General features: G+C 38.5%; 1 protein-coding gene across 1 annotated transcript; it reads right to left on the reverse strand.

The window, feature by feature from the left end:
• Nucleotides 1-4,854: 4,854 nt before the first annotated feature.
• Spx (Spliceosomal protein on the X) lies at nucleotides 4,855-14,095 on the reverse strand. The gene is made up of 6 exons (XM_019056929.2): nucleotides 13,968-14,095; nucleotides 12,006-12,089; nucleotides 10,707-10,852; nucleotides 9,614-9,742; nucleotides 7,785-8,544; nucleotides 4,855-6,308 (listed from the first exon to the last, which is right to left on the reverse strand). Exons 1-6 carry the CDS (start codon nucleotides 13,999-14,001, stop codon nucleotides 6,172-6,174), a joined length of 1,290 nt encoding a protein of 429 aa, XP_018912474.1. The 5' UTR covers nucleotides 14,002-14,095; the 3' UTR covers nucleotides 4,855-6,171.
• Nucleotides 14,096-14,522: the final 427 nt, after the last annotated feature.

The following is a 14,522-nucleotide window of genomic DNA, read 5'->3' on the forward strand; positions in this document are numbered from 1 at the left end:
AAAAAAGTGGTGGGGTAGACTTAAGAAGATCTTATCAGAGTAGACTTATCAGATTTAAGCTTAAATCAAAAGGAAATCCGCTCAAATTAAGAGGCCTGGTTCTTGATTTAAGCGTAAATCTGATTGAATCAAAAGTATTTTTCCTTGTCGATGTTTTTAAGAGTCTGGACTCTAGATCCAATGTGTTTTTTTTCAGTGTGTGACGCAATTCCACGCTATTTTTGGCCCCCAACATTTGCGCATCAAAGAGGAAATTTTTCGAAAAATAATATTTTCAAGCACTACCAAGTTGCTGAGACGATTTTGCTTGCTAGTGGTCCTAAAATAATTTTAGCAAAACAAACGATAACAAGACCCAGCTCGGATGTAACGTGTCCTCCGACACTATTTGACATATTTTTGCTGAGCGGAGCTACAGACGAGTAGGAAATTTCGTACTCGTTATCTTAAGATGGGGTGTGCGCTAGAAAGCTTCATAAGAACAAGGCGTGATTCCCGTCGGGCGAATGGAAAAGCATGAGTTGACATCCTACCAAATGGAACGAAGCACCAACTGTATGCGGCACTCATGAGCCTTAGACATGTAACAAGAGCGTTGTGGACAGGGATCATGAGTCGAAGTGGCGTCCCGCGGCTCGGTCGTCACCGCTGACGTCATTGGCGCTTTTTAATTCCCATTCATTCTTACGGCCCTCGAGTAAGGAGCAAACCCCCCTTCTTTCCCTTCTGTCTCTGGTTCCATTTAGCAGAATACGTCCACCTATCAATAAATCTTTGAAAGTCTCGAAACATTCGGATATGGCTTTTTGCATTTGGAACTAATGAAAATTAAAAAAAGGAATTAAAAGGAAAAAGTATTGGGTCATCTGCCCTGTTTGTCCTAGCTATGTGCCGCCTTTAGATCAAAAGATCTGACGCCATGTGACAGGGCTGGTGCATACGAGCTTAATTTAGAAATAGATCTCCAAAAACATCCTAAAAAAAGAATCACACTTGAAATACACTCAAAATATAGACTGCCGAAGTCAGGGCCGGATTTACCTACTTGCCGCCCATGGCCCGCCTATATTTTGCCGCCCCCTTCTCATCCGTTCCGAAACATCGATAAAAACCATCAAGTGAACGTGCCAGAGGGGGAGGGGTGCATAAGACGCGTTTACTCGTGTTGGACACATTTTTGCGAAAGCTCTGTCAACACTACTAACAAAAGTTCACACAAATTTGCGCGGAAGTTAAGTTCTGTAAACTTATCTCTGTGTGGACAAGGCCGTCCATTTCCAAGTATTGAAAGAAAAAATTATGAAAGAACAAACATAAGGTGTTTTAATAATTTTAACTTCCGCCGCGCTGACCGCACTGTATTTGCCGCATTGAATGAAGTATTCATGCAGTCTTGTAGGCGCTATGCGTTTCACGCCGACCGCTGCTGACCGCACAGTGTTTGATGCAATGCGTGAAGTATTCATGCAGTCTTGTAGGCGCTAATATGTGTTACACGCTGATCGCCGCGCCGAGGGCTTCTCCTTTTCATCTCAAGTCCTCGTCATCATTGCTCTCCACGCCGCGCTGTTCCAGGCCAAATTGCGTGTTTGGTTTCTCTCTGAACTCGACTAATTAAAGGTGCTGCCTTAGACGTCAAAATTAGAAATTACTTTACTCTCAGGAAATGAGAAATTTTGAATTTCGCGTTTTCTCGTTTGTAATGTTTTTTTCTGAATCCGATTTTTTTTATACCTGCATTAAAAAAAATTCAAAATTTGCCGCCCCCCTAACTTTGCCGCCATGGGCCATGGCCCATGTGGCCACCCCCTAAATCCGGCCCTGGCCGAAGTTAGGACGAGAGACGCATTGAGGCCTCGTTTTTTAACTTTTCCTCCAAATCTGAGTTGCACCTCACTGGCAGTGTAGAAAGAGCGGAGCATTCAGAGTTCTTGCCTCGCACGTCGCGCCTTCAATTTTGCAAACGCAACACGAACATTCATCAAGCACGAATAGTTGTATCTCTGCGCCGTGCTGCCATCAACGCGCGTTTTTCCCTTGCTCTATTTCCATATTGAGTTTGTTTCCGTTCGTTTTATTTTTTAGAAGTGCTTCAAGGGCTCCGTAATGAGTCGGTTGTGCGCTGGTCACAGAATCGTGTTTTGACGCTTCAGTCTTGCGGATTAGCTAAAAATAATAAGAGCTGTCCAAACAACAACGCTCTAAGCTCAATATTAACCGAGTTATCGCGCGCTTTGAAAAACTTGGTTTTTGACGTCACACTGGAAAAAAAAGGATCTAGAGTCCAGACTCTTAAAAACATCAACAAGAAAAAGTACTCATGATTCAATCAGAATCTAGCTTAAATCAAGAACCAAGCCTCTTTATTTAAGCGGATTTCGTTTTGATTCAAGCAAAAATCCGATTGAATCAAGAGTATTTTTTCTTGTCCATGTTTTCAAGAGTCTGGACTCTAGATCCAATGCGTTTTTTTTCCAGTGCATCCACCGCGGTGGTGACACATGGTTTCTTCCACCTTGGTTTTATCCGTGTTAAAAGTCCAGAAACTAGAGGGTGTACGTGTTGCTGATAGATGGGGACGGAAGAAACCATGGGTGTCACTACCACGGTGGATGACGTAAGAAAACGAGTTTTTCAAGGCGCCATATCTCGGTTAATATTGAACGTAGAAGGTTGCTGTGTGGACGGATCTCAATATTTTCAGCTTATCTACGAGAATCAAGCACCAAAATACGATTTTCTGACTAGCGCAATGGGACTGCATTTTGCAATTTTGGAACTATAGATTCTGACTCTTCTGGAAAAACACGTATGTGCATAGGGAAACTAATGGCACATACGTTGTTTTTAAATCGGGCTAGAATTTATAGTTCCAAATTGTAAAATGTAGTCCACTGTCCAATTAAGCCATTGCCCATTAAGCAGCCCAGCCGACGATCGGAGAGGCGTAATCGGGCCTCGTTTTTTAACTTTTCACCTTGTCTTTCCTATCCTATGGAATTAATTTTTATGGAATTTAAATATATATTTTTATAGCCTCCTCTTCTTGTTACCTCTTCTATCTTCTCCTTTACTTTTCTCGTGAATTTGACTGAAACCTCATCGGCAGCATAAAGCGGAGCACGACGAGCATTAGGAGTTCACGTCGCGCGGCATCGCGCCTTCAATTTTGCACACGCAACACGGACATCCATCAAGCACGAATAGTTGTATCTCTGCGCCGTCATGAGCGCGCGTCCTTTTCCTTGCTTTTTTTACATATTGTGTTGGTTCCGTTCCGTTTCCTCGTTTATTTTCTCTTAGCTCCTCCTTCCTATTTTTCTCCTTCTTCCTCATGTTACAACTCTTCTATCTTCTTCCCAACTTTGCTCCCGAATCCGAGCGACACCTCATCGCTAGCATATTGCGGAAGATTGATGCGAGTTCACGCGCCTACAATTTTGCAGACGCAACACGGACATCCATCAAGTACGAATAGTTGTATCTCTGCGCCGTCATCAACGCGCGACTTCCACCTTGCTCTATCTCCATATTTTATTGTTTCTGTTTGTCTTATTTGGTGTTGCTTCAAAGGCTACGTGAGCAGCATAGCTGGAGGTAGGAGAGTCGTAATCATGCCTTGTTTTTTAACTCCCGAATTTGAGCGATACCTCCCTAGCAGCGTAAAGCGGAGCATCGTAAGTTCACGCCTCGCGCCATCGCGCCTTCGATTTTGCAAACGCAACACGGACATCCATCAAGCACGAATAGTTGTATCTCTGCGCCGTCATCAGCGCGCGTTCTTTTCCTTGCTCTTTTTACATAATGCGTTGGTTCCGTTTGTCATTATTGTAGTGATGCAGCAAGGACTATGTGAGCGACAAAGCCGAAGATAGGAGAGACGAAATCGGGCCTCGTTTTTTAACTTCGCTCTCGAATCCAAGGGACATCCTATTGACAGCATATGCGGAGCATTGAGATTTCAAGCTTCGCGCAATAGTGCCTTCAATTTTGCAGATGCAACACGGACATCCATCAAGCACGAATAGATATATCTCTCTGTTGTCATCAATGGTCGTTGAGGTATCTGTCAATTTTGAAATTTAAGAAAATTTAAAGTTAGGTTTCCTCAAAAAAAAAAAAAAACGTGCTATGAAGAGCTTAAATCAAAGACCGTTTGGAGGAGGAAAAAACATTTAAGAGGCCTCTCAAAATTAGCATATTTTGGCGAGAGTTTGGTCGTAACAGGATAATTTATATCCGCGATGACTATACTCCTAGAAATCCCTTACCGGGGGTGAAAAATAAGCGCCATTGTGTTACTAGAAAGGTGAAAATTTAAAACGGAAAGTATTGTATTCCCTCAAAAACATAGAAATTGATGTATTTAAATAAGGGTTAATTTCACCCAACTTGGGAGTTTGCTTATGAAATAAGTCTTAGGCATCTAAGGGTTGATAATGAACACTTAAGTATATCTTGTTAAGAAGTCAATAAACAGACTTTCCATCGTGTGATTCGTTCTCTTTATAAAATTTTTAAGAGAGAGCATGTAAGGAAGTCCTTTAGCTCATCCTTGTCTGTAAGCCCTTTAAGCTCGGAAATCTTTATTTCCATCTAATGTGTTAAAAGTTTTTCCTGGAGAAATTTTGAGACTGGTTTTGAAAAGTTCTTGAAATGCTCACTCTATATCAGAAGAACGGTTTTAAAAAAAGAGGAATAAGATAAAATAGTAAAACTTCCTGAGCTTCACAACTTTATTACATAGTTCTGTTGTTGGTTGCCATCAGAGTCTGGCTTTTTTTTACCAATTTTATGCGTTGGTACAGAAATGAAAGTAAAAAAAAACGAGAGAAAGAGGAGACAAAGAGGAGGTGAGTTTCAGTTAACTTTTTATTAACAAAATACACATATTACAAGAAAGGAGACATGTGAAAAAAATTAGAAAACTCTATTTTGCTTTTTACAGAAAAGGACATTTGAAGAACTGAGCACTCTTCGGTTAGAACATTATTAGACACTTAAAATTAAATGGTAGTGATTCACTTTAAAATTATTAACAAGCCAATCCATAGGCAGGGAGGCTTACATTCAATAAGGTTGAATCTTTTGCAGCTTGGTAAACAGTATTCACGAGAAAGTAATTTGCAAATCAAATATTTTTGGTTGTTTAAGGGATATGTAGATTGAAGGAGAAATTAAAATTAGATTTGAATGGAAAGCAGAAAACGATCATCGAGTTGATAAGGTTAACATACATTTCCCCATAAATGTATTTTTATTATGATACAGCTGCTTCATTTAAAATCAAATAAAATTAGAGGTGCAACAGAGAAGACAGGTTATTTGTGCAAATTTTATTTTGCCACAAATATTTCTGAAACCCTCATTTTGTTTTTCAGGAAATATCTTTTCATGATGATAAATTCTTCTCTTACAGAGAGCCTCCATAAATTTTTGAAAAAATACATGCAAATGAGCTGATAGAGCATTGAAAATTGAATAACAACCAAGTTTTAGAAATGGAGGAGCCTAAAAGCAATACCTTTAACCAATTAAAAATGGCAGTTAAGTTAGTTTCGTCAACTTTCAGTTTTAATTATTACCTTGCCTTTGATCAGGATAAAGAAAAACATTCAATGAAGCACTTCCAATTAAAATTTCAAAACTTCCTAAAATTTGGCGGCTGTGGTAAAACTGAAAAAATATTGAGGGAGGAGAGGGGGCTTTCTGCACTACTGAGTGACTGTTTCTTGAATCGCAGCTCATAAATTCACATAGAACATTGAAGAAAAAAGAAAATGCTTGGCTTATTTGTCATTTAAGTGATTCGAGGCATTTGGTTGAAGTTTAACTACTGAATTTCATAAAAAAAAAGAAGAAAAGTGCATTACAAGAAAAATTGATGAAGATGAAATCTTAAGCCTCTCTCACTTATTTGTCATTAAAAAAAAAGAAGTGCATAACAAGAGAAATTGATGAAGATGAAATCTTAAGCCTCTCTCACTTATTTGTCATTAAAAATTACATCAGTTTTAACAAACACAGATTGACAAGTAAAATATGACTTGCTTTTCTAAGCATGTCAGGAAATTTCAGTTCAATCACAGTTCAATTCATTATACCCAGGTGATGGCAGAAGGACGCGTAATCCTCTCACCGGTGATTGAAATTCAATTCAATTGAAGTTCTTTAATCATTGTACCCGGGTGGTGGTGGGGGCGGACCTCTCATTCCTGGAGGCCCGTGAGGTGGACCATACGGTCCTCCAAAAGGACCACCCATACCGGGAGGGGGTGGTCTCCAGCCTGGTGGAGGTCTTGGCGGTCCTGTAAAATAGAGCAGACAAAAAGAGAATTAGTCGAAGAATTAGTAGAGAGGAGACAGTGTTTTTTATGGAAATAAATGACTTTTTTTTGCGAGGATTACAGCAGATTTTCTGTGTACAAGGAAGTCAAACTCAGAATTGATACTTATATTCTGAGACTAATTTGATATTAAGTTTCTCGCTACAAATTTTATTGCTTCTTTTTTTTCTTATTTATATGCCACCAAAATGTTTACAGAACTACTTAGAGAGAGAAAGAACAAAAGGAACAGTAAGAATAAAAAGAGGTAAGTTCTACACTGAATAACTATGAACTAACTATACACTTTGAGTGGCTGCCGGTATCCGCCGTTAGGCACGTCATCAGTAGTTCTCATTACACAGAAGTCATTTGTTTTCTTCTTGTCACACTAATATCGATAGGAAATTTTCAGGTCCCAAAAAATTACATATTTTTTTCTTCAGTTCTTACATAGAAAATTATTTTCACAATGGGAAGTTCAGAAATCAATTCCTTGGTGAGATATTGACAAGTGTTTTTAATATGGATCAAATAGAACTTACATTATTAAGTGTCATTTATATTTTTGCCATTGAAGCCTCTGTGGCATGAATTACTTTTTGATCTTGGATTCTGGGGGACACTAATCTATTTTGCACCTTGCATAAAAGACAAAGAGTGCCAAATATTTTTTCCAAATATTAAATTTTTGGGATTTAAGTTATTCAAAAAAGAAAAAACTATGTAGGTAATACAAATTTGCAAAATCATGCCACAATGAAATATTAAATGCTAAAAAACCCCAATAATAGGTTGTTAAAAATAAGTGACACCATGCCATGGAGGGCTAACCAATATTGATTGTGAACACTCATGTTTTGTTTGAGAATTGATTTCTAGACTTTTTGTTGTAGGATTTGTTTTCCTTGTAAAATGGAAGATAAAGTATTGTGTAGTGCTTAAATTCACACCTTGTCTAGAGATCCAATTGAGAATTGTGCTAGGAGACATCATTAATATGGTATTTTGTTAATGATGAAACAACCAAACCACAGATCTTCGTATGGTGTTTTGTTATTACTACTTATATTTTATTAAAAACAACAATCAGGCTTTTTTCCAGATAGTAAAATATGACCGAAAATTAGCATGTTGCAAACCAAGAGACAAAGTTTGTACTTCCACCATTAACCCACTAACGTTTAGCATCATAGCGTTACAAATTCGTAACAACATATTTTCAAGGTTTTTAAAAATTGAATCTTTCCCCTGTGCCATGATTTTGCAAAATTGCGTTAGTTTTTTCTTTCTTGAAAAATTGATTCCATTGATTTTGAAATTTGGCAAAAAAATTTAGCACTCTATTTTTGTAAGCAAGCTAAAAAATGTATTAGTGTCCCCTAGAATATGAGATCCAAAAGTAATTCATGCCATAGAGGGTTGATATGTGACGGCTTTTGAATGAGAGGAATTTACCTGGCATTCCAGGTGGTGGCGGTCCAAAGTTGCCAGGATGTCCAGGAGGGAATGGTGGTCTGGGACCTCCAGGTCCCATATTGTTTGGTGGATAACCACCAGGCGGTCCGTGGGGGCCTTGCTGCCATGGAGGAGGGGGAACCATTCTCGGAGGTGGAGGCGGCCCGCCCATCATAGGTGGACCTGGAGGGCCAGGCGGCCCTGGGGGAACGTTCATCGGAGGGGGGCCCATCATGTTTCCTTGAGAAGTAGGAGGCATCGGAGGTAATGGAGGTTGACCGCCAGGAGGCATCATACCGCCAGGAGGAGGAGGCATCCCTGGTGGATGTTGCATGTTTGGAGGAGGCAGGGGTGGTGGTGGTATTCCGACAGGAGGGCCCATGCCCGCTGGTGGCGGGGGGACTGGAGGAGGAGGCGGGGGATTGAATCCGATCGGAGGAGGAGGAGGCACACCCATGATGTTTGGTGGAGGAGGTGGTACAGATGTCTGTGGGAGTGGGGCAGGAGGAGGGGCATCGGCGAACAGTTGATGAGGTCTGTCTGCTTGTGATAAGGGATTCTGGGCCGCGAGCAATCGCTCCGCAGCCGATCCGTGCCGTTCGCCTTTCGAGTCTTTTTTGAAGGCGTAGGAAACAGAGACAGGTCTATTACATAAATGCTGGCTGTTCATTGATTCGATGGCGGCATCAGATGCGTCAAAACTGGCGTAGTTAATGAAAGCAAATCCCTTTGAATTTCCAGTGTCTGGGTCCCTCATGATCTGCGAAAATGAAAAACACAACAATTGAAGAGTATAATATAAGCGAATTGAAAGATTCAAGGAGAGCTTACTTGGCCAAGTTCTTCGACATGACAATTAAATGCAATTTAATATGTAACATTAAAAAGCATTAAAAAGAAATCATCACATTTAACTTCCAGTCAGACTTCCTTGGAAATTTTATTTTTCTTTCGAGAAACTGGTCAACATAAAACTTAAATTCTCCATGATTTTTCGTATTCGATAGCAGAAGATTTGGTTCAAAACTTGTCGAAAAGGAGGGGTATCGTTAAGGGCCTTTTTTGGGCCCACCCTGAGATTCCTCAACTTCGCGATTTTTTGGTCATTGAAGGTCTATATTTGACGGAATGCATAATGGTTTGGTCATTTCCGATCTATTTCGGGGTCTACCACTGTCCTAAACATGGGCCTGAAGGCCAATTTTGGCAAAAAATGCGGGTTTTTCGGCATTCAACGGCATGTTTCATACCGATCCCTTTGGAGGACAAAAAAGTCCTTCAAGTATGTTCATTAGGGATGCATGAGAGTCACTTTGGCCAATTCTTGTTGATATCAAACTTTGTGCTCATAGTTAAAAAAAAGTTTTTAGAATTTTCCTGTTTTTCATCCTTATTTAAAACGGCTTAAAAAAGCGACTCATCTTACGACGGATTTTAATTTTTTGGCAATAAATGGACGTGGGTGGTCAAAACCTTCCTCAAAAAATCTTTTTGGATTCAAAGCCCCCCAAAAAAGCCGGTGTTGCCATATTTCATAGCCTGAATTCACGGAAAACCTAGTATTTTAGAATTCGGAGGCTGTTCCTCGTCAAGAACATCCCGCAAGTTCAGAAACCTTTATTTTTCACAGAAGATCCCCCTCCTTTCAACAGAATATAATGTGTAATTGTTCCAAGCAAACAATGATTTCCTAATTTGCAAACAAACACTTGCACAAACTTGATGGCATACACAGCAATATTATTTTGCCGAAGAAGAATCTACTTGCTGTTACAAGGAAGATGCAGCAGAATGTAATATTTTTGATGCATCAAAATAAAATGACCTACCTTTGGAGTTTGTAAAATGACACCAAATGCTGAAAAAGTGTCATATAGAAGCTTCTCATCAACCTCTGGGTCAAGATTTCCGATGAAGACATTGGCACCAACATCCAAATTTTTCTGATGAGCTGAGGCCTGTGGAAAAAACATTGGCAAAAAATATTAAAAAAGCGTGCATAACTGTATTTGACAGCAAAGAAAAACACAAGTGTGAACAAGGGTGCCTCGCTCATACATTTTTTGGCATAAATGTGACATCATTATTTTAGGAAAAGTCTAGACAGGATATTGAATGTTTTCTTAAATTGTCTTAATACAGCTTTCCATGGTAGATTACATTGGAGATGCGTAAAGTGATTCTCACACGGTCAAAATGAAAGCTCCTAAATGGATAAATGCTTTTACCAGCTCTCTTATACTACCTACGACAGTGCAGACTGGCTAGGTGAAAACATCATCAGCAAACATCTTGCATATGTTGAAGGCGAATAGTCAAATCAGGCATTTTGTCAAATGCCTAGGCAAATAGTCAAATATTCTTACTTAGATTGAAATGTTGATTTTTGACCATAATTCCAGACAAAATAATTAGTTGCTCCTGTAAGACAGAATTCTCTGTAAAACTAAGCGGCATACAATAGTATTTTACACAGTTTAAAGATCTTGAATGGATATTTCTCCTGAAATTTTCAGCACGTCATAAAACATAGAATTTTTAAAACATTAACATTTAAAAGTACTAAAGGCATGTAAAAAGGAAGGAACGAGGAGAGTTCGCGGATTTGAATAGTTATTCTTCCAGAAATATTGAAAACCTTTGAGCTCCTAGCCATTAATTTACAGAATTCCGTAAACTGTCAAAATTTGACCATCAGCCTGGGCATTTGATAAAATGCCTGATTTGACTAGTTGTCTTCGACACATACATACAAGGTTCTACTTTTTGTTCATAAATTTCAATGATGTCAATCATAATTTTAAGGAGGGACCTGAAAAGCCCTTAATATTTTATTCAAAGAAGCCTTCTATTTCTTCGATTCTTGAAAAGAAACCTGGAAAAAAAATGGGATGATTACTTAAATGAGGTGCAAAGACTTACCTTGTTGACTCGAATTGGTTTGCCATACAATTTAATCATGTTCATGATTTTGATGGCATAATCAGCATCATCTTCTCCCAGAAATTCAACGAATCCATAGCCTTGATGAGATTGAGAAACTCTGTCCTTAGGCATATGGACATTAACTGGAAAAAAGGCACATTTTTATATTTTATCAATTTGAAATTAGTCCTTAAAGAAAAAACAATGTAAAAAACAATATATTTACCGAATGGAAATGCAACAAATGTTCAGTACCTAAGGGTGATTTTGCACCATAGCACTCCAAGCAGGATTTGTAGACATTTTTTTCCCAAAAGATTGTACTTGAAAACTTGTCGAATACTGAGAGATTAGCATCAGAAGAAAACGGTTTGAATGAAAATTACAAGTTAATAATTTAGTATGAAATTTTACTTGAATAGATTTCAGTTCCCGGACAAAAGTTTCAATTTATGAGTGCTACAACTATTAATTTCTCTATTGTAAAATGGTTTTAGCAGGGATGGAAAAAATGCTGAAGCAGGCTCACACGTTGCAAGAGGAAATCTGTTATGAAAGGAGCTTGAGAGGAAATATTTACATGGGATGTTCTTTTCCTCGTTTTTTCTAAAGTAGCTTGACAGGGAGAGTATGGCCTCTGGGCCCCATGGAGGGGCTTAGGTCCCAAAAGTGGCAGAGCTTTGTTTTGGTTTTTGATGATGGGAGTGGGGTCATCACCAACTATTCATAATTATCACCAACCCCACTTGCTGCAAACTTTACTACATCTAAGATGATTTTTCTCGATGATTGCACACAATTAGCAGTAAAACTACGTAAATATGACACAATATTGCATTTGGGTAAATTTTTCATTGCGATAAGCAAAGAAAACTACATTTTGAGTCATTTGGTACATACATTTACATACAGCGTCTGCCATTATTGAGCCCTAGATGGCTCCATTCAGCCTAAGATGGCTGAGCCGATCAGAGGTGGATACTGAAGTGGCCATACTCTCCCTATTAGGTAAGTACACCAATTACTTCACAGCAAAAAAATGAGAAAAAACGTAAAAGCCCGCTGATTTCAAATTAATAACTCTGCAAAAGAGATAGCAAGAAAGCTGTAAAAATTGCGAGACAAAATGATGGATTAATGCCAAGTCTAAGAGGGGAAATCAATTGTGTTTGCACCTATATGAAAACTTCCATCCTTCGATGGAGTAAAGGACAAAATCTGATTTGCAAATCTTCTCCCCCAGGATGATAGATACTTACTTGAAAAATGAAAAAAAAAAGAAATAGGTTCACTTACCAACAGGACCAGACTGAACGAATAACTCCCACATGAGGGTTTCCGAAACTTTGTCATCAAGACCACCAACGTAAATCGTGGCATCTAAAAAATAAAAATACTTATATCAAATTCAATGCGGCTGAAGATATTTTAAATAAGTTACAATTACAATTTTATCACAGGGTTGCTCAAGTTAAAGGTAGCGCACTTAGACCAGGGGGAGGGTCTGAGTCTGAGGTTTATTTAGGTTCACGTCACACGGTAATGTACGTGAATAGATATTTCAGTCTTAACTGTTGGCCGTTTTAAGCTTTCTGAATATAGAAACAGTGCTATAAAGCTTTGCAAAGTTTTTGTGTAAATTGAACAATTAAAAAGTAATTAAACGTTCTTTCCTAACTACAGAGAGCCCAACTCTCTACTTTGTTGGACTCTATTTACATAACAAGATAACTTATAACTGCTCCTGGGAACATAAGAACACCTCACATTTTCTCCAGCTCACAGAAGTATTGGATCCCGTAAGTGATATATACTTAAGTAACAGGAGAACAAAACGATGCCGGATACATTCAGTTCCATAATGCACTTTTAACATGCTGCTATATTAGTGTAGGTGAAAAACCATGAGCATTCATACAAAATAAACTGGCATGTTTTAGTGACAAAGTACTATACCTGCCATTTAATTTCCTGCATTAAGTTTCAATTAAAAAAAAAAAAGAAAAATCGGATCTACAATCACACTGCAAAAGTATACCAACTCGCTGAGCATGAGCAAGGGCTGATGTTCTGCTGTGCAATGCAAAAACCCCGTAAACGCCATTTCAAGTTTTTGGGAAAAAATTTATCATAGCAGAAAAACTTGTGTACTTGGGAACAATGTTTTTAAATAATTCTTTTGAAAATACTGTTAAGAGCTTAAACTGAAAATTTGAGGTGCATGGGTAAGTAAAACGGTTTTTATTTTAAAAAACATTAAGTTCCAAAAACACGGGAAAATCTTGATGGATTTACGGCGTTCTTACTTCGCATGGTAGTGTTGGATTAGAGGCACAGACTTTGTGCTTAAGCCAATAAAATATACTCCCTTGCGAAGTGAAAATAAAATTTTGTAAGAATTTTTGGTCAAATTTAATGGAAATGAATCACAGAACCCTCACTGACAAACTAATGTCAGCCTATCAAAAGTATTAAATTGTCTTCTGGACGTCCTCATAATATGACTTCGTTTGGCAAAAATTTACTGCGCTAAGTTGGACAGGCAGCAACGCAGTACTATTAGAGGACCTTTCTGACCAAACAGCTTATACCCGTGTCAATGTTGATAAGATTTTGTAACTATTCCTTTTATTGTAAGTAGGTATCCGAAATTACCCACATTATAAGTATATTTCTCTGCCAAAATATTCAGAAAAATGGAAAGAAAATTTGAGGGAAATTCCAGAACAAAGCTCAACGCTTTCTACTAACTTAACAGTTAAGTGTAGGCACAATCTTAGCAATGTTGATATTAGTATAAGCCGCTTGGTCCGAAAGGACCTCCTTCGGTCTCAGTCCCTCATACCAACAAGCTCCGTTAAGTTCAGAGCGCACCTAACCAACATTAAAATCAAGCTGCATTGTTCCAGAGTTTCCTCTCCTATGTGATAGCACCCTATTACGACAAGTACTTGTCACCACTGAAATAAACAATGCTCGTGCCATTGACGTGCTTCCTCTGCGGTTCGGAGGAGTACGGGCAACAGTCACATAATAGAATTGGAGCTGCAACTGAACGTTTTGAATTTATCTACGAAGGTTAGGTGACGGCATTCCATAGGGGGAAAACTCTATCCATGAAAAAATAAAATAATTTAGGAAAATTTACAGGTTGTGCGTGCTTCTGGATGACGGCGCGTCGATAAACATAACCTGAAAATGACCGGCAAAGTTGTTGTGATTTCATAGAATTAAACTAAACAATTTCAAATCAAGTACCTTGATTCCTCTCGGCGATCGGTCCTGCAGCCATGCTTATAGATTTTCTATCATACTCTTAACTTAATGATATAACGATGAAATTAGTCGGCAGGATGTGCAGATCGCAGAAATTCGTACTGCTCTTATAAGTCTTTCCACAACAACATTGGATTTCAGAGGTTAGTTTGGTTCAAATTGCGAATTTATTTCAATTATTCCTTCGTTCGAATAAAAGGAATTTTAACGGCAAATTCTGAACCAGACGTTCTGATTGGTCTAGACCGGTTCATTACAGTTATTCCGAGTTTAACCAAAACTCGCGGGAATTTCAAATAATTCCGGATATCCGTTAAATCAGAGCGTTTCCGGTCAACAGAGTTGCCAGTTTTATTGTACCGGAAATTGGTGATTTTTCTTCAATTTTCGCCAGTTCTTTGCTTTGATGACCGGAAGCAGATGAGTAGAGTAATTCCAGGGTGGCAAAATTTCATGATAAATAAAATCTTGAACTTTCACGTGAAATATTTCATGAAATTAAAGAAATATATGTAAAATATCGAAAAATACCGGTTT

Source organism: Bemisia tabaci, chromosome 5 (assembly GCF_918797505.1).
Source record: "Bemisia tabaci chromosome 5, PGI_BMITA_v3".
Lineage (NCBI taxonomy): Eukaryota > Metazoa > Arthropoda > Insecta > Hemiptera > Aleyrodidae > Bemisia > Bemisia tabaci.

Bases quoted from the DNA above. Each gene is read 5' to 3' on its own strand.
- Spx (XM_019056929.2), bottom strand. From the start codon at position 14,001: ATGGCTGCAGGACCGATCGCCGAGAGGAATCAAG. The intron at 12,090-13,967 runs GTACTTGATTTG...TTTATTTTTTAG, and splicing joins GATCGCCGAGAGGAATCAAG to ATGCCACGATTTACGTTGGT. The intron at 10,853-12,005 runs GTAAGTGAACCT...CCTTTTTTCCAG, and splicing joins CGTTCAGTCTGGTCCTGTTG to TTAATGTCCATATGCCTAAG.